The following is a 24,447-nucleotide window of genomic DNA, read 5'->3' as shown; positions in this document are numbered from 1 at the left end:
TTAAGACAATATTATCAGATTGTAAATGTGAACAACTCTGAGGCTTTGGGTTTTTTTTCTTTTTTCCCAGTGTAATTCAGCTAGTCTGGAGATGACAATTCATAAGCCCAAAAGGGCTGAACACAATAAAGCCTGGGAATTAGAAATAGTTGATTGACTGCAATTATCTAACTTACATTTTCCTCCCTGCCTCTGTGCTCTGTGTTGTGATTAGCAATAAAACCCACACGCAGAAAAAGCATCAAACTCCCTCAGAGGCACGCAGGGATCTGAATGGGGAAACAGATGAGCAAGAGAAAGCAGCACAAAGGACATTTCCCAACCCACAGCCAGTCCAGGGGCACTGGAGGAGAGAGGAAGTTCAGCCCAGCCTCGTGGAAAACAAGGAAGGTATGGAGGGGCTGATGTTCCATGACAAAAATAACCCTGAAATGTGTCTGCTGCTTATTCCAAGAGATTAATTGTGATTAAACACCACATCCAGGCAGCAGCTGATCCTGTGGGGATGGTGCTTCATTGGACACATCATCCCTTGGAGCATATTAACCAGGGCACCGAGGGGTCCCTGACTGATAGCCAGGATAATCAGACTGACATGTGAAATTCTGATACACCTGGACAGGACAGAGCCTCCCTAGAAATCAAAAATTTTAAATTCACAATGGAGATGGGTTCAGATCCTTCAAATGCTGCATCATTTGCCAGATGCACCAAGTAGCTCTGAACTGGTGGCCAGAAAACTTTGCACAGATTGCTTATGATATTTCCAGAGCTATTTCCAACAGTGTTAGTAAACTTCAATACTTTCCTGATGATACAATAAGTACCCAATTCTCCCTGGCACAGCTGGTGTTACCGTACCCTCCATCCTACCAACTGGAGAAGTGCAGACAACTGGATAATTTATACCCAAGATATGTAGCAGCAAGAAGGTTTTGAAAAATAAACCAGTAATTTTCATAACGTTTCCTGGACAAGTTGAATCCACCACAGCAAGTCTTACTCTGGAGAAATCCAACTTCTCCTTAGGAGAATGGCTTCCCACTGCCAGAGGGCAGAGTTAGAGGGGATATTGGGAAGGGATTGTTCCCTGGGAGGGTGTGTGGCCCTGGCACAGGGTGCCCAGAGAAGCTGTGCCTGCCCCTGGATCCCTGGCAGTGTCCAAGGCCAGGCTGGACAGGGCTGGGAGCACCCTGGGACAGTGGGAGGTGTCCCTGTCTGTGGCGGGGTGGGATGGAATGGGCTTTGAGATCCCTTCCAATCCAAACCATTCTGTGATTCTGTGGATACAGATAAAAAAAAATCAGGAAGCCCCTGCAGATATTGGCAGAATCAGCCTAGTAATAGAAAGTGTCTTAGAAAATTAATATAAATGTCCTGGCTCTAATAGATGATATGTGTTTGAGCAGAAGAAATCTCTGCTTGTATCTCAAAAAGCAATAAAGCTTTGACACAATCTAAAGCTGAGGATCTGCCTTAAAGGCCAAGAGATTATCTCCTGGGATGAGACCCACTGGGGAAGGGGTTGAGGGGCTGGCACTCAGGCCCCAGTGGCTCAAGGAGTGATGAAGAGCCCAGAGCTCCAGGCAGCTCCCAGCTCCAGCAATCCAGGGGCTCTGCAGGCACCACGGTGAGACCAAAAGGCAAATGCAGCACTGGCCTGTGGAAAGGCAGGGATCAACTTCATTTTGGTTAATAACTGAGCCATAACAACTGTTTTATCAGCTACACACAGAAGTGAAGGGAGCAGATCAGAGATTTGTTATGTTTGAAGCAACATCATTACTCATAAGCTCTCCTAGTTCCCTATCATAGGCAAAATCCCTTCCTTAGACCAAGGAGCACTGGTAAAATATACTGGAAATATTTCTTAGTATTGAGTAGTCTCTTGCTGGAGGGAGGCATAAATAGGTATGATTCCACTTTGCAAGGGAAAAGAACAGCTAAGTAATTATATAGAATTATGCAGCTAAAAAGGACACTGCTTGCTGGTGCAACAGAGAGCTTTATTCACAGGTAAGACAACATCCTTCATTTCAAATATATTAAATATAGGAATTAAAATAAAATAATTCTTTTCAGAAGGTGGGTCTTGCACTGCATTATGTTATTTTTGGGAGGACATGATATACAGACTTCTTTTGACTAGGCAAAGACAAAATCTGCCTTCTATAGATACTTTACACATAAGGCAAGGTGTTCAGAAACTACAGATTCTGAGCTATTTATGAGATTGTTCTTGTTCTAAACCTACTGTCAGGGTGAAAGCTCTGCAAGTGCAAAAGGGATGTTTACACAACACACAGACCTTGAAGCAGATCGTGAGGAGTATGGTCATTAATAGTTTGAGGTGAATATGAAAACTGGATTAAAGACAGGTAGGATGAATGGGCCCTCAATGCCTTTCCTGTAGGGATGTGCAAAAAACTGCTAACCTGGTTTTGCCCGCTAAGTTAAGAGTGACCTGGAATTGAAGAAGTAAAGGGTGAAAAAAACCACCTTTTGAATTTTACCTTCTTATTTCTACTGAAATAAACACAGCATTTTGAGGTATTTTGGTCGGAGTGATCAGAAACAAACCCAGAGCAATCCTGAAATGTTGACTGAGATCCAGCAGGACCTCATTAAGTTTGCCAGCTAACAAGACCTTTAAAACTGTAAGATGTTCAGGATCAAGGAAATTTGTACTCTCTGAGTATTTACCTTGGTCTTTTCCCTAAATACAGTTTTATATCAAAAAGAAAAGTGAAACATGTTCATGCTTCTTTTTTGTATAGAACTAAAAATCAAGTAGTGAATATGATAAAAAAATAAGGACACTATCATTCAGAATGTGATATATCATGCATCCTTATGCTCCTTTCAGGAGTAAAAACAAAATCAAGTCCTCTCTTCTATTGTGTGGTGTATTATATAAAATGAGAAAATTTCCAATAACTCATATGGGGGAGGCTTTACAGGACTGTCACAGCAAATCCTGAGTTGAAGAAAAGCAACTCAATTAAATCAAAAGAAAAACAACATAAACGAACCACAAAAGACAGAAATATTGCGAGCATAACACCCACCACAAAATCACAGGATATAAACCAGAAAGCAAAAATGCTTCTAGCTCCAAACTGTGGAAAGGCACAAGGAGGAAGAATTTTGAAGTTGAATATGCTGCAAAAATTCTCAGCAGGCAAATCTTATGAATGAAGATCTCCATCTGGAAACAGATAATTCCACTCAAACATGTCACCCCGTTGCCATGGCAATGTGACAAAGAAAAACAGCACTCATTAATAACAATTTCAGTGATAAATGAGCATATCAACTTAGAATATTGAAACAATTACTGGGTGGGGGGCACAAAACTGTGGTGGTTCCCATGAGAAAAATGTCTTCAGCACTCACAGACATGGCTGTAAGTGCCCTTACCACAGGAATATGGGCAATGACATCAATTCTAGCTCAGTTTAAAGGAAAGAGCAACACCAGAAAAAAGCATAACTTTGTCAAATAGATCTAGAGTCACTGTGACTTTCAGAGAAATACTTGGTTAAATGTAAAATGAATAGAATGCTGATTTACACTGATTCCCATTTCAGACATCTAAGGACAAACAGATTTGGTTCCACGGTCATCAAGGGGGACGATGGGTGAGCCTCTTCTCTATTTTTAGCACAATATCAAGTATCAGGCAGGAGGTGAGTGGTACTTCAGTGATCCCACTGAGAGGGAAGTTTCTGAACACACCTTCATCTCCCTGTGCCACATATTTTTCTGCAGTTTCTCTTGCCTTTCTGTCACACGACATGCCAGGATTTATCCTCCATCCCTTACTAAACCACAGGTCTTCTCTGTAAAAAAGGAGCTTTATGTCCAACAAATTCCTCTGCACTGCACTTGGTCCTGCCAGGTGCAGAAAGTGCTCCTACTGCTGTGAATGCCACAGATCAAAGCTCCACGTGCTCCCCTCTCCCAAAGGCTTGAAAGCTCAAAGCTATATTTAGATAGAGGACTGAATTGCTTTTTCTAAAAATATTTGTTAAGAACCGTAAGAGATTTTGATGCAATTTAACTGAAACATAGAGCAGCAGGTGAGCCACTTAGAAGCTAAGCACAGAACATGCCAAACACCCCAGAATGGTTTGGGTGGGAAGGGACCTTAAAAATCATCCAATTCCATCCCCTGCCATGAGCAGAGACACCTCCCACTGTCCCAGGTTGCTCCAAGTCCTGTCCAGCCTGGCCCTGAACACTGCCAGGGATCCAGGGACAGCCACAGCTTCTCTGGGCACCCTGTGCCAAGGCCTCAGAACTTTCACAGAGAACAATTCCTCCCTAATATTCCATCTAATCCTGCCCTCTGGCAGTGGGAAGCCATTCCCCCCTTGTCCCATCACTCCACCCTTTATAAACAGTCACTCCAGCTTTTTTGTCAGGCACTGGAAGGCCACTGGAAGGCCTGAAGCTTCTCTTCTCCAGGCTGAACAATCCAACTCCCCCAGCCTTCCCTCACAGCAAAGCTGCTCCATCCCCCTGATCATCTTGATGGCCTCCTCTGGACTGGCTCCAGCAGCTCCATGTCCTGCCTGTGCTGGGATGCTGGAGCTGGATGAGCTCTCCTGGAGCCCATCCCCAGTGCCACTGGGAAGGAGGAACACTCCAGTATCCACACCTGCACTGGGAGGACATGAGCAGCGGTGGGCCCAGCTCTAGAAAGAGCCAGGCTACACATCAGGGATACAAACAAAACCACAGAGCACCAGGAGAGTCAAGGAGCAGAATTCGATTGCCTGGGTAGCTGCAGCTTCCAGCACCTGAGTCATCAGCCTTGGGTGCCACGGGCTCATGTGCATCTGGTCTGGAGGACTGGAAGGGTGAGATGAGCTACTCAGGTTATCCCAACCCTGCTATGTATCTGGGTACCAACTGCCTGGATCCCAAAAATCCCAAAAAAAGTCAACAGTCAGAGAAAGCAGTTGCAAAAATCCTGCAAATTAATATTTCTTGAACTAAATATTAGGAAATGGAGGATATCTAAGTTATCTTCTTAGGTCCAGCTTCAAGCACCCACAGAAAGCAGCAGCTCTATGGTTCATTTGAGTCTAAAGGGTTAAAGCATTTGTTCAGCTGTGGGGGTGGGTTTCTGATCCACTTGGATGTGGGCTGGGAGTGAAATTTCACTGGAGATCAACCAGTATTGGGTGAGCAGCCTGTTGTTTTCCTCATCACCAACCCTCAAAGCTATCAATTCACAGGCAGTTCCTGATCCAAGTGATCATGGTTTTACTGACATGAACAGAATAATAAAAATAGCTTAGGAAATAAGACAACCCATTTTTCTCAAAGGATTATCTGAAAATGATCATTCAGATTTCCCAAATTAATTTACCTTACCCTAATCCAATCTAAAAATACAGCCACTGCTGGGAGTCGAGGCAGTGGACAGCACCAGACACTAAACAGAGAACAGGTGCATGAGCAACACACCAATTCTGCCAACAAAATCCAAATCCTCTGACAGAACAGCTCTTGAAAAACCAACACACCACACAGACTGCAGCACATCTGCAAAGACCACCCTCAAGCACTTTTCCTTCTTCCTACACATCCCTGACATGTACCCAAGGAACGCCAACTGCTTCTGCACAAGGCAGATGTGACCACTAGGGCTGGTTCTTTGGAGGAAGGACTGTACATCAGCTGTCACAGCAGATGTGCAGCCGAATCAAGGAGGGGGTTACTTGCTTCCCACCTTCACTTGGTTCCTTCTTAGCTCCCTCTACTTGTTTTTTCTTCTTGGTTCCTTCCACCACTTGGTTTCTTCTTGGTCAAAAAGTCCCCAAGGCTGCTCTACGTTTTGAGCTGTCATCTGGTCCAAGCCCTGTGAAACCTGGAGTTGTACATACAATTTTCCATCACATTATGAGTTAGGGATTGCTTTAACTAACCTTACACCAGGGGCACAGGCCCACTGCTCTGTATATGCCAGGTCCACCTTAGCTGTAGGTAGGTCAGAGGAACCACAGCCTCAGAGGCCATTTCATTATCTCAGGGAAGATTTGAAAATACAACCTCAACATCCCCAAATCCAGTTAATGCTAAACACACAATCTCTGCCTTGCTCCCACTGTCTTTGTGTTCAGGATCTGAGGAAACACCATATGTGAGATGGTATTGAAAAAGCCTGCCATGTGATCATATAATTAAAGACTTTTGTGCACTCCTCTGTAATTACAAAGCCAAAGAAGAGTGCTGGTGGTGTGCACTCACAACTATCTTTCAGCTACCCAGATTTCTGCTTGCTGAAACTATATAATTCATATATACATATATATATAAATATATATACACACACAGACTTTTTTTTTACCTTTTTGGTTTCATTCAATTAACATATAACTTTGAGGCAGACACCAGGTTTTTTAAAAGAAGCCATTTCTCAGGTGGAGGAGATTACAGCCACAGTGCTTGGCAGGAAGGATACCCAGTAAACGCAATTATCTAGCCCACTAAAAAGATGAAACTGAGAAATGAAAGCAGGAGAGGGAACAAGCAGCAGAGAGATTAATTAAAGGATGGACAGGAGGAAAACAAAAGGTCTGTGCCTTGAAAACATGACTGTCCATATGAAGTCCCCAGGTGGGTGTCTGGATCCAGGCTGCCTTGAACACAGCACAGCATGGCCAGCTTGGAAAGGCTCCTTCAACTCCATTTCACTGCTCTGGTTTGAAATTCTCCCTCGGTAAGTTTAAAAAACCACCAAGCACAAAACACTTAATTCTTTTCAGGTTTTTCAATGTCATTAATGAAACTCCCAGTCTCTGCTGACCCTCCCTTCACCCCCATCTGTCTATGTACTCCTCTGAACATTCCTCACTCTGGCAGAGAACCTGTCAGGGACTATTCAGTTCCAGGAGAAACACCTAACTGATCATTTCTGTGAGCATCCCTCGTGCAGCACTGCAGGCTGTGCCTTTTACAGCCCCTCTAAGCTATCCACCCACCCCAAACCACTCCTGAACGGAGCTGCCCCAAGCATTCCCTGGAAAATAAGTCATTACCACTCCACACCCTCGAAATTACACATCTCCTATTATTGCAAACACAGGATGAGGTGCCTTCAGTTTCCTTGTCAATAAAAAAGCCAATTCCTCTTTCCTTAACAAGCAATGCCATTCTCAATCAGTCAACTATTAAATGAGATTGTTGCCCCGCAACATATGACTGGAAATGGATTTTCATACCCTTCCTGGGATAGTAACTTTTTTCTATTAATACTGGGCTATCAAATTTTCCATGCTCATGGGCCTCAAAGAGTGTTTGTAAATCAGCAGCTATTTCATTTTTATTAATTCCAGTATGGAAGGGACTGAATAAATACCCAGAACCAGCAACAACTCCTCACTGTCAGTATTTCTTTAAGCCAAGAGGGAAGATCTAATGAAGACTTGATTTACAAAATACAGCACACATTTCCAGATGCAAAAGATACAGAAGTTAATTACATTATTTTACTTACAGACCATCTAGCAGCTCCAAAAGTAACCTATTGGAAAGATTAATATTTTTACTCTGGTTAAAGATTTTCCATGCCTTCTTCCCTTCCCTTTGGGCAACACTTTTTAAAAGAAAGCAAAATACTGACATCTGAAAGAAAAGAGTTTAGTAATAGCTAAAAAACCCCAGCAATCCCACCCTGTGCATCCCTGGGAGCGTTGTCCAAACGTTCCTGGAGCTCTGGCAGCCTTGGGGGCTGTGACCACTTGACAACAAAATACAGGGAATAACATGCATGCAAATGTAACAACTACAACCATTACACAATTCAGGAGACTTCAGTGGAAAAAACCAACCCACTACACCCCCTTTTTTCCCTCTGAATAGCTCAGGATCATTCATGGAGCCATAACTCCTGAAACAAAGGCGACTGCATGCTCCTTCCCAGCACCACAGAACACAAAGTGCTCTGCACCCGAGCTGCCTGAACAGCCCCTGCAGTGCTCCTGTGACAAGAGCAGAAAGGAAAAACAGAATTTAAAAGCACCCTAACCCTGATCCTTTCTGCCAGAGTCCCCCACTCACACAGGTAAGAAGAAAAAGTGCATGGCAGGGCATAATGACACCCCTCAGCAGAAGCCAGGCTTTCTTTTTCACAAGTACACGAGGCAGAAGTCTTAACATTTTCCATTTTGCTCCCATTTTTTTCTGGTGCTAGCTCAAGGCAGAGCACTGTCAGTCTTGGGCCTCTGACCAAGGAGAACATGAGACCACTTGGTTGTAATATTTATTTAAAATACCCATGATGGCACAGTGTTTTTGAGAATTACCTACTGGAAAAACGCCTTCTATGTTCACTTCCTCTATCCTATGAAGGCACTTCTGGCTATGTATGCCAAAGATACACAAATACTTATTGGTTAGGTACCTTTTCTTTGTATTTAACAGCTATTCCTACCAGTAGATATTTCCTACTATAAAATTACAGCCTTGAAAATTTCAGTTTTGTGTGGCTAAAATGAATACACACCCATGCAGCTACACAAGGCTTACCTGGGGAATTGGGAATTATTCCCCAGAGTCTTTTCTGGCCAAATTCCAGGCTTTGGTTTTTTAGTCCTCCAAATTTGTGGCCCAGTAATAAAACACATGGAAAATGGCTAAAGGAACACTGCAGTAACTGAAAGTAAATGGCATTTTTACCAGGATTTTTCCTTGTTTGTGTGTCCAGGTAGGCAATGAATGCCAGAGATCATCTTGAAAAGATTAAGTGAAAAACTAAGTGAGTCTGTACCATAAAATAAACGGATTTCCTTTAGCACCAAGGCTGCCAGAAAACACATCCTGGCTCCTTGCTAGCCAGCGCCAAAGGCGGATGTATGGCCCTATTTATAGCCCACTAATGCAATTGTGAAATGCACACCCCTTGCACTTCACTTCTATGGGCTGGGACTGCACTCTCCATGGGGCTAAGCAGCTTGGAGGAAAGGTCACACTGCCCAGAACAACGCCACGTTCTCTCTGCCCACCCTCCAGGGACTGCAGAGACTCGGGGTCCCCCAGAGCCCTCTGGGTGCTCTGATGCCAGTGGAGAGCTGGCAAAAGGGGAAAGCTCACGTGAAAATAAGCAGCAAGGAAGTGATGACCTGCCTGTGATTAATTTCTGCTCCTAAAACAGGGATATCAACTGTTTGCCCACCTTGGCTCACCTTCTGACTCTGTACTGTAAATCCCCACTGGAAGTGCCGAGTCCAGCTGTGTGTGCATCGTTCCAAACCCAGCACTGCGAAGATCTGGGTAAAAACAGCTCCCTTCCACTGAGGGGAATGACTGTGCAGAATAATCCCCTCATCTAACACCATGACAAGGGGTTGTAAAAGCAGTCCAAGAAGATTAACCACCAGAAGAAGGTCACTATAGAGTGCAAGGGCGGTCTAACTAATTTATGGATACCTAAGGTAGGAAAACCTCAGCAACTTTTCCATGGCAAAGATCTTCTACCTCTTTAGGAAATATATCTCTTTTTGGGTCTTCCTGATTATTTTTTTTCAAATAGGCACCAAGAAATATCTTCAAACACTGCTGCTCTACTGCCTGGACCATTTACAAACAAGCAATTTTCCATCACCCACATATCTAAAAAGCTGCTCTCCCATCACTTCTGAACTGGTTTTCTTCTCTGCTGGATTAGTGAAAATAGACACTGAAAACCAATCTTGCCAAAAAAGGCAAGGTACCTTCTTGGAGCCCACAGGAACCTTTCTACAGCCTGGATGTCACCCCAAAGGAACACCAGATCAGTGCTTCTTCACTTCCAAGGGGGAAAAAAATGGGCAAAAGAGTAGGAGAAGGGAGAACTATTACAACCACCATCATTACATAGAGACCACAATTAATGGACAGCTGCTGTCAGTCCTGAGTGCACTAAGAGGCCACAACCAGCCCCTTGAGAGCCCACCTGCATCTCCTGCCCATGGATGCAGGAGCTCAGCTTCTGCTGAGACTGGGGCCTCCAGTCCCTGCCAGAGCAGGTCTGCCTGCCTCTGCTCCCATCTCCTGGAGGGACCTCAGTCCCACATTGTAGGTATCTCCTCTCCCTGTCTCAGCCTCATCTCCTGGTGCTCCTCACTGCATTCCCTGGATCTGGTTCATTGCCATGCCTGGCACTGCTCTTTGTGTTATCTTTATATATTTCTGTGCTGGAGAGGGAGAAATAGCTTGTTTTGTTACCACTCAGAGCCAACCCATAGTCCAGAGCAGCCTCTTCCCTCTTCTGCAAAAGCAGCACTTTTCCCAAGAGCTATAAAGATGAGCCACTTCTGTGCATAAAATGTGAAAATACAGTTTTAATTCATGTGGAAAACACTTTTTTTTGCACATATTGATCATGGATACATAACTAGACAAAACCTGAGGGTGCGGTTTGGTTTTGTTTTGATTTTCTTTAAACTCTGTTGCTTCCTTATGGTAATAAAATAGTAAATTATTGACTTACCAAGGGTGTTCTCAAAGTTACACAAACACATCATAAACCTAGATAACACATGCAATTTTGCTACATTCCCACATGAATATAACCAGGGTGGGTAGGGTTTGGTTCTATTCCTTTCTCTCACTTCCTGAAGCACTTGTTTAGAACTGCCCCCTGTTTACTTAGATAAGAAGCAGGCTATCAACAAATTGCTAAATGAGACAAGGAAAGAGAATCACAGAACCACAGAATGGTTGGGTTAGAATGGACCTTAAAGAATATCCTACCCCACCCCTGCCATGGGCAGGGACACTTTCCAGTGGTCCAGGGTGGTCCAAGCCCCATCCTTGGACACTGCCAGGGATCCAGGGGCAGCCACAGCTTCTCTGAGCACCCTGTGCCAGGGCCTCACACCCTCACAGGGAACAATTCCTTCCCAATCCCTAATCTAACCCTGACTTCTGGCAGTTAAAAAAACCAGAGTCCAGTACAATTTGAAAGATGCTCGTGCACTTCAACCCTCTGCTGCAATGCACTCCCTCACTCATCTGCTGCTCTTAAGCTTTCAAGCACTGAAACAAGATCTACTTTACAACACGAGCTGCTGCAACCATGAACAACATGAAACCTTCCCTTTCAGGAGCTCAGCTAGAATCTGAATTTAAGCAATGAAAATCTTGTCCTTTGAAACTCACTGTGACATTTGGTTTTAGACCCCTGAGACTGAGTTTTCAGAGGGTGGGCGCCTACAGGCCACTCACTTCCATGGAGCCTGGATTAAGAACAAGTGATGCACATGTGATTGTACATAAAATAGTTTTCGTGTTTGAAAATGTCTTTAAAAAAAAGTTATAGTCTCAAAGTATGGAATTAGGACACAGCATGGGGCTGGTCCCCTTGTGAATCTGTCCCCAGAATGAGTAAGAGCTGATAGTGGAGAACATACCAGGACAGCCACGTGAGCTGGAGCAGTTCCTGGTGGAGTGTTCATCAGCTAACCACCACAGCCCATCAAATAAAGGCTGCCAGGCAAAAGGAACTGTGTGTTTGGGTGCAGGGAGTCCTTCTGATCCCAGCACACATCCACACTTGACAGGACACAAGTTCCATTGCTTAAGCTACAGCATTCCAGACAGCTTCAGTTCACTGATAGCCCTACTGTCTTCTAGAACAAAGAAATTCTCAATTTTAGATTATTCCCCCCCCCCCACAATTGAGGGGAAGGAAGAGGGGTTAAAATGGTGTAACAACAGGAAGGTGTTATTCACTGAAGACACTTCTCAGATATTTTTCTGACTGAAAATTTTAACTGAAAACTTTCCCGGTCCAAATGGCCAGATGACCTCCAGCATTTTGTGTACTGGAACAAGATGGGTTTAGAAGTTATCTCGTGTTAATTAATGATATCTGAACAGTCTTGCTAGGCCTAGAGATATTTTGAATTGTCCTGCGCAACATCCCAAGACTGGAGTTTCCAGTAAGATGATACTTCTGGCCTGTTAAACAAAGAGCCTTCAAAGCAAACAAAGATCTGGAGACACTATTTTTGGAGATGACAATGCATACTTAGGAGAGGTATATAATAGTCCATATTCCCCCAGCTATTCTCCTGCTGCATGGAGTGGACATATTTTAAAGGTTTCCATTATTTTAGCAATCTGGCATTTACTTCAAACTAAGTCAGGGCTCTGCTGTCTTTGACAGAGACAAGGAAGGAAATACCTGTCACAAAGCAGGGATGAACAGAATGGAGACAATCCCATAAAACACACAGGGAGAAAGAAAACAGCATGAGAAAGAACACTGCCCTAGAGCTTGTGAAGCAATCAGATACCATCACAGAATCCCAGAAGGGTTTGGGTTGGGAGGGACCTTAGAGCCCCTGCCATGGGCAGAGACACCTTCCACTATCCCAGCCTGCTCCTGTGCATTACTGAATTTTTCAATCTCATTACAATACTCTACTGCTGAAGATTTCACTTCCTAGCCTTCTCTCAGCTGTTCTGAGGTAAACTGCTTTATAAACTGCTGTGCTTTGGGTTCAGCTTTATTTAGAAAGGTTTAGCAATTGGAGCTGCTCTTAATAACAGAAATCCCACCATGATATTCCCAGATATTGTCAGAAAATTCTGACCTGACATGTTCACTCCCCCTTTTGCCAAGCACCCAGGAGCTCCATAGAAACATCTGGATTAGGCCTCTCAGACTAATGAACACATTCTAGAATATTTTTTTTCCCAAATCACATTACCACTTACTTTCTTACAGAAAGAATTACTTCAATAACCTCCCCCTCAACGGAACTACCCATAATTTTTTATAAAGGGACAAATAAAATTAATCTACAGGAGATGTTATATTATTAAAACATATGCTGAAATCAACAATGCTCAAGGCTCTATCATGGCATTTTGTTCTTCATTGGTATTTACATATTATAGTTCTTATGTATTGCCCTGGAAATCAGCTTTGAAGTGGAATGATGAATAAATGAAGATTTATTATTACTATCCTTATTAGAGGGATTTTAAAGTCATTAGAGACCAACAGACATAATAATCATATTATATTCAATCTTCTCTAGAACATCTCCTTTGATAGGCCTGCTAACTCAATTATTTAAATATAAATTACAGCAAAATGCAGCATGACTTCTGCTTGGGACAGGGTGGAAATTTTTATGTTTTGGTTTCATTTACCAGGATTTGTCCTTGCAGAATTCATGGGTTTCATGATGGGTTTCTTGGTTTTAAATGCCGGAATTTAAATTTCAAAGTGAGCACCTGGGTCAAGGTGTCTGCTCAGCTAAAATAAAAGGTTAAAAGCTGGGGAAGAAATAGGGTACAGGAGATCAATCTTAACCTGCAGTGACTTTTAAAAGTTAAAAAAAAAGTTAAAAAAAATCTCTCAGAAGCCATGATCTCCCAATAGTCAATAGACTTGATGCAACCAATCCCATCATGAAAGCAGAAAAAAAGATCCAGAGGTTCTGAGGAAGAGCCAAAGCAGAACTGCACCACTCTAAGAAGCTCAGAAAATTCTCAGGATTCAATGTCAGTCAAGTAAAAACTACTCATGGGGAAAAAAATTCCAAACACTGCTTAACTGGAAAGTACAATCCTTACTATTGACTCCTTCTGCCTGCAGCTTGTCTGGGGCAGGTGCCAGAGGAAGGAAGGTGAACTGCTCCCAGTGGGGTGTAGTCACACAGCTAGGGGCAATTTCCTGTCAGCCACATCCTTCAGACCCCAGTGCCTGCCCAGGGAAGGCAGCACCAGCACTCTGCTCCTTTCCTTCAATCCTCTCAGCGCTGCACCAAATCCCTCAGGACTTCCTCCCCCAGCGAAACATCTGAGGCAATGTGGCCATCATGGCCATGAGGCTCATCCCTGCACAGGCACCTGATGTCACCTTGGTCCCCAGGTGCCAACACTGCCGGTGCTCCCTGTCCACGCACAGCACGGCTCATGCTCACTGATATTCTCAGGGTGTTACTGACACATCAGCCACCTCCCAATCCCACCTGACTTCTGCTTCCTTTATGTTGCAGCCTCCTCCCCAAAAATTAATTCCCTCTAATTCCCTCTCCATCACCTCCTGACTCCTCATTTCCCTACCACTCACCTTGGCTTAGCTCTGCCTGCTCCTCCTGCAGGGAACTTTCAGTCCCCACAGGCAGCACAGATGCTCTGCTTGTGGCCACTTCTGTCCCTTCCCAGAAATAAGAAAGGAAGCATCAGGGTGTGAGGCCCTGGCACAGGGTGCCCAGTGAAGCTGTGGCTGCCCCTGGATCCCTGGCAGTGTCCAAGGCCAGGCTGGATGGGGCTTAGAGGACCCTGGGACAGTTCAAGGTGTCCCTGCCCAGGGCAGGGGGTGGCACTGGGTACCCAGCTCCAGACCTAGAAGCTGTCTTTCAATACAAGGGGAAAACATGACTTCTGTGCTTACCATTCAATGAGTTAAGTCAGACTCCAACTCTGCTAAGAAGGGATCAGTCATGGATTCAGGTCTTTAGGAATGACAAATCCCACACCTAAACTAAAGGGCCAGGAAATGGTTAAGAGCAGGTAGTACTCCTGACAGTAAAATACAGAACAATTTACAGCCCTCAAATGGATCCCAAAATACCTAAATGATACTGCTGACACCAGTCCAGCTCTATAAATGGGAGCTTTTTAAAATCCCTTCAATCTTCTTGATCCTCTGACTCCAGAAGCTACTTTAAGTTTCCTGCGTTAAAGTTATGATCTTTGGCCCACAGCATGTGGTTAAACCACCACCAAAAAAAAAAAAGAAAAAGACTGAGACTTACATTTTGCCAAAAACTGTTCCCTCACTAAGTATAAGCTAAAATCTAAACTGAAATTCCTCTGAGCAACTGATAGAATTTTCTGTTTATGACAGCACTTAAAGCCTATTTTAAACAAAAGCAATGTACTGAGCTCACAGTTCCAAACTCAGCATCTCCCAGGGATGAGAAAGAGGGCTGAACAGTCCTGAGGTTCAACAAACAACTGCTTTCTCTTCAGGTAACACCTCTGGGAATTCTTACTTGGGGATCCACTAGGAGACCAAGGCAGCCCTCAGAAAGGCTGGAAAAAACAGCAGGGAGGTTTGGTGTACTCAGTACCAAGGCACTTGTTTTAAGAATAACAGGACCAAGGCAGCTTATTCACAGCTGACTTAACTTTCAGGCAGGTATCCAGGCCAATCTAGAAATTTCATTTCTGAAGTCTTTCAGATAACTGCTGACATTTTGAAATCTGTATTTAAAGATTTACATCTTTATCTAAAACAACCTTTGTGTATACTGACAGAGCCTGGGGCAAAAGCCCCCCATGAAGCTGGCTATGATTTTATCTCCTATCACTTACCTCTCCTGATGCACAGACCTGGATCACAGACCAGTCTCCACAGTGAACCAGATGTTTTCATTCCATGTTCCCAGCACCACCAAATCCCTCAGTTTCCAGCTCCACTGTCCCTTCAAACCCTCTTTGCTACAGGACTTCAGAACTAATGTTTTATTGCTTTACAGGAGCGAGGAATTACTTTTCCTACCAATTTTTATTTTTAGGAAATGAGTCAACTATGTTGGTACCCAATGGCATATAAACATTTAACAGAGACACATATATAAATACATATATAAATATCTATATAAATACATATATAAATATCTGTATAAATACATATATAAATGCACATCTAAATATCTATATATAAAAATACATGAGGGGGTTGTGCAACTCGTTGTCTTTGAACTATTCCCGGACCTGTGGAGGTAAAGACAGCGTAGTACCGTACACCACTTAAAATGTTATTTTTTCACTAAGGATTTCACCTCTGTTTCAAGTGTCGTGGTATCCTCCCCTGGATGGGCCAACTGCTCTGCCATTGTGCTGTATTTTAGCAGGCATTTTGCTTTGTATTTGGTGAAAGGTTAAGAGTCCCTTTTACACCTTCCAGGACACTCACGGTGCCGGGAGAAAGGCAATCCCGCGACACTCACCCCCGAACACATCTCCGTTCTGGTAGTTCTTGCCTTTCTGAGTTTCCTCTTCGTTTTGAACAGTGGACACATGCTTGGCGGAGGCACAGCCCATAGCTTCATTCAGACAGCTCCAGCTGCACCGAACCACAGATCATCTCTAGCGACGCCCGCTCATCCTCGCAGGAGTAATCCAGCTCCCCGCTCGGCTCCCGCGTGCCTTCCACCTAAACACGGCCAGAGAGAGAGGAAAACGTTCACACAAGGCACCCTCCACACCGAGCTCCGAGGAGATCAAAAGTGGAGTTTGTGAGGAGGAGCACAAGGGCACAGCCTCCACGGCCTGAGGCTGCTAAAACCATATTCCTGCTACAGGCAGGTCATGATAAAGGTGCCTCCACCCTGCCCTGGGACAGAGCAGCTGAACTCAAAGCCTCTTCCAGCCTGATTCTTTAATCCATGGCTTGAAGAAAGCAACATGCAGCTCTGTTTCCCACCCAGACAGCTATTCTCACAGAACACAGAGGGTTTTGGGAGAGGAGATAAGAAACCATCAATATCTGCTCCTCCTGCTCCTTTTACCAATCTACCCATCAAGCCAGATTTCTTAAAAGCATTTTACTGATTAAGAGCTGCTAATTGCAAGTGTTGGGACAAAGTAACCCCTCTAAATCAATTAAAGATCTTATGTTCCCAGATGTGAAAGGCGATAGTCAGCTGTATTATCTTTTCTCTATGTGTTCATTATTCTACTCAATCCATAAAACCTCCATTGCTCAAAAAGACAACCATCCCCATTCTAAGATGGAATAACACTCCCTCAACAGTCCAGATGTCACATAAAACAATGGAAAAGAAAAATCGAATCCAGAACTGTAATATTTTAGGTTAAAAAGAAATTCAAATTAATGAACTGTTTATTGCTAAATGGTTCTGCACTGGAACAAAAGCTACCTCAAAGTTTGGTGAGATGACCTGGTTTGCCTTTCCACCAGCCAAACTTTTCAGAAGAAAGAAAAGCAAGAAACTCTCCCTTTTGCCAAGTTTTTTAGCTCAGCTATAGCATAAGATCATACACACCATTTGTTAACTCATTACTTCTGAGCATGTACTTTACAAGGCTGTGGCTCATTTTGCTCCAGGCTGACCACAAGTTCATGGCAACATCAGACAAGTGCTCCTACCTAGGGAGAGCTGGAGCAGGTCCCTTCCCAAAGGACCCCAAGGGACCCAAAACATTCTATGATACAGCAGTATCCATTCCAGCAGAAATGTGTAATCCCAAGGGAAATGGTGACTTTCCTTCCCCTGAGCACTCAGCACTGGGCAGCTCAGTGACACACCAGCACATGGTCTAGGAGGGTTTTGCTCCTGTCTCTGCAGGGATTTTCCTGCCCACCCCCAAAGCCACAGACATGAGGATGTGGCAGCCAGGCTCAGAGTGATTCCATTTAGCAGACTGTGGCTTTCAGCAAGCAAGGGGAAGGACTCTGGATGCAGAACCACCTCTAACTCCTACTCACAGCCAGCTTCCCCCTTCCCTGGACAGAGCAGTGCTTCTCCTCCACTTGGCAAGGGCATTCCAGAACACACAGTGTGTATCTGCTAACCCCTGCTCCCAGCAGCCACCCCTCTCTAGTTTTATTCTGTACATCCCCCAACATGCTGTGCTCCTTTTTTCCTTTTCTTATACAGGCACACCTGAGCCTGAATTTCTCATTGCCCAAGGCTTCTCTTCCTCCTTGGACAAAGCTAATTACTCACCCCAAAGCAAAGGGTTTTATAGGATCACAGAAAAATCAGGGTTGGGGGGGAATTTAAGCTCATCTCATTGCAACCTCTGCCATGGGCAGGAACACCATCCCCTAGCCCAGGCTGCTCCAAGTGCCATCCAACCTGGCCTTGGACACTTCCAGGGATCCAGGAGCAGCCAAAGTTTTGGGCAACTAACACCAGGCATTGTTGCTGTCGGTGGAAGGGAGTGAGCACACCCCTCTGGAGCTATTTTTCAACCCTATATGGTTACATAACTTCCCCCATCTCCAAAAACTTAGATTTTACAGGAAAAGTCACTATAAAGCCAGGGAAGTTCCTCCGTTTTTGCAGTTCAGGGAGGTTCACAGCTGACGGTTCATTCTCTCCTGGGTCCAAGTGGCAGCCTGCACTAAGGTTTTCATCCCACTGTTGGGGGGAAACAAGGATCCAAAGGGATTTAAAGCATCAGCCAGGCTGTGCTTGGAGATAGGTAAAGACACAGGGGTGTGGGAGATGGAGGAGAAACAGCAGACTGGAAGAGGGAACTGCTGCTACCTGGACTGGAAATGAAATGGGGACTTATCTTCCCAGAGAACATAAATTTGGATAAAGACAAGACCTTCTAATGGACCAGCTGAAACATTAACAACAGTCTGGTTTTCTGACTGACCAACTGACTTCTGGTTTAAAATACAAGCAGCAGCATTATTCCAGGGGAAAGGGTGTGAGCAACTATAGGAAAAGGAGCAAGGGAAGGCTTGATGTAAGCCTGGAAAGGATGTTGAGGTGTTTGGGTGAGACCTGGGTAGGAGGCTGTCGTGGGGGAATTACTGCCTACCACAGCTCAGCCTCTCTGAGCAGCAGAACTGCAGGCACAGAAGTACCTGTTCAATGAATTATGCTCCTGCCATATTCAATTATTTTTCCTGTTTCCTTTTCTGCCTCTCAGCAGGGACCGTTTACAAAAGGGAAAACAGCTGCTTAGTAATAAAACCCAAATGTATTTCACAAAGGAGCAGCGGGATGGGTTTAGGAAGGAGATTTTTTATGAAGCCTTATACAGCCAGCATGCAGCACAACAAATTGCAAAATACTTAATTTTTGATTATTACCCAGGATGGTGATGGTCCCAGGACCACTGAGCTGCATGAACAATCAGGAGCAAGGAGATACAGAAGAGGAATGCAGAAGGATAAAGCTCATTGGGGGAGAAAGGGAAAAAACATCCACTGTCAAATCTCTCCTGCAGCATTTTGGAAGCACACATCAACCTCTAAAAAATATGGTCAGGTTTGAAGGCATACTGTGATTAAAGGAAACAGATGGGGATACAAGAACTGGAAGTTTCACCTTTTACATTAAAGAACAGCAATCACAGCAGCACCTGAAAAAGCCATACAATTAAAAGCTGGGTTATGGAGGCAAACTTCTCCTGGTGCCAATAAACTGAGCTGAGAAAGCTACTGAAAAATGACCTTCAAGGTGAGTCTAACACACACTTCCAGGCATGTTCCTTGGTCTGCTGTTAACATAGTGCTGTGAGACACAGGTAACTAAACACAACCCAGCGACAGTAGAGGATTTAATACCAAGAACAGAGTGGGAGGAAAGCAGCATTAATTTCACAGGGGATGAAATCCACGGTACAGGGCAGCAGGATGTTCCCGAGCCTTGGGAAACTTCCCCTGCCTGAGGACCAGAGCCCTCAGGAATGAGGTCTGGGAATCACTCAGAAGAGAGGTGCTGGTCCTGACCCAGTGGGATGCCTGGCAAAGCTTTGGGGATGTGAAACACAGCACTTCACAGGGCAGCAGAACAACACATCCGTTCCTCCTCCTCCACCCCCACTTCTGCACACATGTAATCTTCCCTTTTGTCTTCCACAGCATTTTGGGGGCACACAGATTTTCAGAAGCCAAAAATAAAAAGAAGAAGAAAACCTCAAACCATTTGCAGTTCATGTTCACCACCCACCATCACTAATTATCAAGATTTGAGAGGCAATTTGCAGGCTCCGATCTGCAAAACGCTGGTGAGAAAAATCTCTCAGGCAGATCAAAAGTGTCTACACCACCCCCAAATGAAATGCAGCAGGTTGAGGATGAACATCTTACACATGGGTCAGAAGAAGACTAGAGGCACTCTCAGATGCTGTGCTTTGTACCCCAGGTTCCTTCTGAGCTAAAAATGGGGGAGCTCAACTCTTAGAATAGAGAAACCTTCAGCAAATCCTTTTTTCTTTCTTCTGAGCAATGTCTATGATGTGTTTTTTTCTTTTACCAACTCTTTCAACACTTCATTAATCCACTCATTACGCCCTCACCTCTTATTTCTGACGGTCAAGGGCTGCATCCTTGACAAAACACATTTTGCTTCCACAAACGCTTCATACAAATGGAGGACTTCCAGTGATTTACAACAAATGCATGCTAATTCTTCTATTACAACAGGTGTATTTGTTTTCATCTTTATTGCATTGAGATAACTGATCTTGCATCATCTTCAGGCTGCAGATACATCCACAAGTTTCTTTTTGTGCTGACCACACAGGAAATCAGGTTAAAATTTCACAATGCTCAAGAGATCAAAGCAACATGTTTCATGCAACCATGAAAAACCCCCAGCTACAAAAGCCACCCTTGGCTTTTCCTATGAAACAACCTGTTCCAGGCAGAACTTGAGTATTTCACTTACTGCTACTCATTACATTTATCTCCTATAAGAAATAGGCCTGTTTGCTTTCCATTTCATTTTTTTCCCCAAGAAGAAGAAAGCAGAAATGAATTCTGAATTTGTCCTGCACAAGGGGTGCTGGTAGTTAGCACCTGGGACTTCTCCACTGCAACATCTCTCTTTCTCAGCTACCCTCCACCACAAAAGATGGCTTTTTGGGTTTTATTCAACAGCCAAAAGGCATTTTTGGAGCCAAAAAGATATCACTTTTGCCTTTGAAGTGCACCAATGGCCTAAGGAGGGAAGGAAAAAATATTAAAAAAAAAAAGTTTATATAAGGTCTTTTTCTCCTTCTTCAAATTATTCAAATTGCATGAATAGTGCAGTTATATTGAAAATTAACCTGCTGACTTGCTAAATAAGCAGGGCTAAATGAACAGCAGAATGAGTGGTGAAAACACTCTGGAGCAACATCTTCAGGTGGCACTAGGGGGGAAAGAAAAACCAGAGTGAGTGGTGACTTCTGTTCCTTGGGAGCCATGGACAGAACAGGCTGCCCTCAGCCACTGGTACAAACAGCCAGGAAATGAAGCATTTTTTACCCTTCTATGAACGGTTTGGATGCTCAAGTCCTGTGTTTATTGCAATTCCAGCCTCCTGCTGGAAGCAGGCTGTCCCAGAGAGGCAGGTGAGCAGGGCAGTGACTGCCTGGAAGGCAGGGCATCAGCTCCAGGTGTAAAGCCAGGAGCACAGGGAAACACAGCATGGCTTTACACCAAACCAGCCCAGCTGCCCAGGCCAGAGGGCTGCCCTGCATCCTCCCTGGGGAGCTGCACTCAGCACAAACCCCTTTTCCAAGAGAAAACAGGGATACTGCAACTTGACAGCTAAAAACACCCAGCATTACAGAGAAGATCATCCAGCTGTTTTTTTTTTTCTCAGCAGGGAGAGCCTGGTTTGAATTAATTCTACTAATTCATATCATCAGCTTAACAGAGGACAGCCTTTACTCTGCTGAGGCTTAGATCACCTTTTTCATCAGCAAAATTTGCTGATCTTATTTTCTTTTGCTTGCAATGAGGATTTCTGCTGATCCAGTATATGGGGTTTTGATATATTAAAGCAACAAGTGATTTCCAAATAGAAAAGCTCGCAACAGCATCATGATACTTCCTGGGAGCATCTTCTCCTTGCTCAGACTCTTAAGGAGAAATACCACTAGTAAATCCATGCAAAAAGATTTCAGACATCATGGAGTAAAATGCAAATATGGAAGGGAAAGGGAATTGCATTGCAATCATCCTCTTCATTCACACAGGGGGAAGTTAAAGTAAAATCAGTGTGAAAAGCCCAGCAGCACATGAGATGTCAGTCATAAAACTTACCATTTTTCCAAAGAAAATTAATTACATTTCATTCTGAATTTCTTTTATCCTCAAATACTTTAGGAAGAGTGATACAAAGATTACCACCACCATTACAGAATGCAGTTCTAATATTTAATAAATTCCCCCCCCCCCCCCATGAGAATTAATAGACAAAATTTTGAAGTTAGATGAGATTTAATTGGCTGGCAAGACTGCAGAATATTTGTTTTAGCTTGCACACAGAGATGGCCTGTTTCAGGTGAGAACCCAAACTTTTCAAACATATTTCATCTGCACAACCTCTTCCAAGCCAGCAGCGGTACCAGAGCTTGCCTTTAACACAGAAGCAGGTACTACTCAACCAGATTTCCAAAGATTCAGGACATTATCCTCAATATTTTCAGAAAAAAACAAGAACTTTTCATAAAAAATAGGACTTTATGACAATATGCAGAGAACACCTAAATATTTCCTGCTTCTACAGCAGAGATTGCTGTGGTTGTTAGAAGGACATGACAGTGAGATGTCCACAGAACCATGGAATGGTTTGGGCTGGAAGGGACCTCAAAGCCCATCCAGTGCCACCCCTGCCATGGGCAGGGACACCTTCCCCTAGCCCAGGGTGCTCCCAGCCCTATCCAGCCTGGCCTTGGACACTGCCAGGGATCCAGGGGCAGCCACAGCTTCTCTGGACACCCTGTGCCAGGGCCTGCCCACCCTCACAGGGAGGAATTCCTGCCCAATATCCCATCCAACCCTCACTAGAAAACACTACAGTCAACACCAATAACTAAAACCCACCAGCAACCACCATGAGGAATCTGATTAAAAGCAACAAGACCTTTCCACTGACTCGAGGTGGCTTGAGGTCACTTCCTGAAATTCCACTGTCATGAAACAAAGATTGTTTTGTGATTTATTTCCAAAGGGATTTTGAAAATGCAGCGCTGGTGGTGGCACCCTGGGCTGATGTGATGTGAGACACTAGGCAGGACTACAGAAAAGCCAGGTTCCATTTTCAGTACATGACTTTCTTGTGTATCTAAGAATAATCTCCAGCATTTACTGTAATGGGAAGGTAGCTCAAGCACCTCTAAAGCATAAAAAAGCAAGCAATAAGCTCTCCCATTTAATTTTATTTCTATCTTTATGGTTTAAGAGTAAGATGCTTTACTGAGCAGGACACAGTAAAAGGCCCTGAGGTACAGGAACAGAGATTTATACAATATTTAGTACGCTCTAAGCACAGGTCTGAGCATCATCTCCCTCTTGAAGAGTCACTCCCCTTATTCTGCCTTAATAAAATAATTTAAAGATGCAACCATTACATCCAGGCAGTCACCACCATCATGTCAAATCACACTAAAATAATTGATGTAGAAGCTGCAGCCACTTCATCAACAAGACCCTGCTGCTTTGGAGGAAAACCTTGAGGGATAATTACCACTGAAAAAACAGCCTTGTTCTCCTGAGTTCCTCTCATCTTCCCACCAGGGCAGAGGGATCAATCTCCAAATGTCAACAGTGACTCTGGCCTGGAGCTGAGCTCTTTTAAGGACTGCCCCTCTCCCACAAAAAGCAGTGGTTTAACAAGTCTCTCCTAAAAATGTGAAGTGCATACTTCTTTATTTCAACAGGAAAAGCATCAAGGATCTAATACCACCCACTAGTGTGGTAGCAAAGACCTGGAATTTAAGACTTGTCTTAAAATTTGATTGTCTAATCTTCATTTTTTCTTGTTTCACACTTTGATTTCCTTCCCAAACTACTTCTTGATCTTTCCTGTGTGCCACCATGAAGGTAGAAATAACCACTCTGAGATGGGCCCTAACACAATTATCTGTAATTGCCCATTTGCAGGGTCTCACCTCCCTTCAGACCCACAGATTTATCATAACAGCTCTGTAACAAAAAGCCCCACAGTCAGCTGACTGGTTATTCCCTAGAAAACTCTTTAAAATATTCACAAATGTGATGAGAGACCCTGGCAGCTCCCTCCCTCTCCAGCTCCATCAATGAATGATGAATTCATACACAGCAGCAATTCACCTCTCTGCCCAAAAACCCAGCACAGAATTACCCCACCTCACAAACTGCTTTGACTCTGCCTTGAATGTCCACTCTCCAGTTATGCTGCAAGCTTCCACCTGGAGACCTCTCCTTGCATGCTGGTAAGCTTGGTCAAACAGCATGTCTGGGCCAAATTCCTGCCCACAGAGGAAGAGGAAAGCAGCTGCAGCTGGAGAGGGGTGGCTGGATGTCCCTGGATGTCTCTGCACCCACACAGAGCCCTCAACCCACCCCCCACCTCACTTCCAAGGCATTTTTCATCCAAAGAGCTACAGCAGGAGCTACTTTGTGTGCCACTGAGGATAAACAGAACACAGAACAACTGAGCTCTGCAGAAGCCAAGAGGCTGAGATGCTGGGGACCCGCTGCTAATGTATCAGCAAGGAAACGTTTGCCATATGCACGCCTGCTGCTGCTGCTGTGCAATTAGGGGATGGAGCAGCTTCAAGGGGCCTCCTCTTCTGGCAGATGAGCTAGAGAAATAAGAAATCTTTCTTCACTAACCTGATAACACTTAAATGACAGAATAAGTGCAGAGATGCTGCTCAAAACCACAGGAGGTGACTCATCCAGGCTGCTGAGGAGCGATCCCAGCACAGGCACCCATTCCATGCACGTCTGCCTCCTCCATG

The 24,447-nt window shown here is 44.2% G+C and overlaps 1 protein-coding gene across 1 annotated transcript in view; it reads right to left on the bottom strand.

The window, feature by feature from the left end:
- LOC311157145 (uncharacterized protein C1orf21) overlaps window positions 1-24,447 on the bottom strand; it is a 103,588-nt gene that overhangs the window by 42,516 nt on the left and 36,625 nt on the right. The window contains exon 2 of the mRNA XM_084211571.1: window positions 15,972-16,177. Within this exon, the coding sequence (XP_084067697.1) occupies window positions 15,972-16,065 (94 nt within the window). The 5' untranslated portion in view covers window positions 16,066-16,177. The remainder of the gene's footprint in view (window positions 1-15,971; window positions 16,178-24,447) is intronic.

This window comes from Fringilla coelebs (assembly GCF_963513975.1).
Source record: "Fringilla coelebs genome assembly, chromosome: 9".
In the NCBI taxonomy this organism is placed as follows: domain Eukaryota; kingdom Metazoa; phylum Chordata; class Aves; order Passeriformes; family Fringillidae; genus Fringilla; species Fringilla coelebs.
The sequence above is the reverse complement of the archived record's forward strand: the minus strand, read 5'-3'. Positions and strand labels throughout refer to the sequence as shown.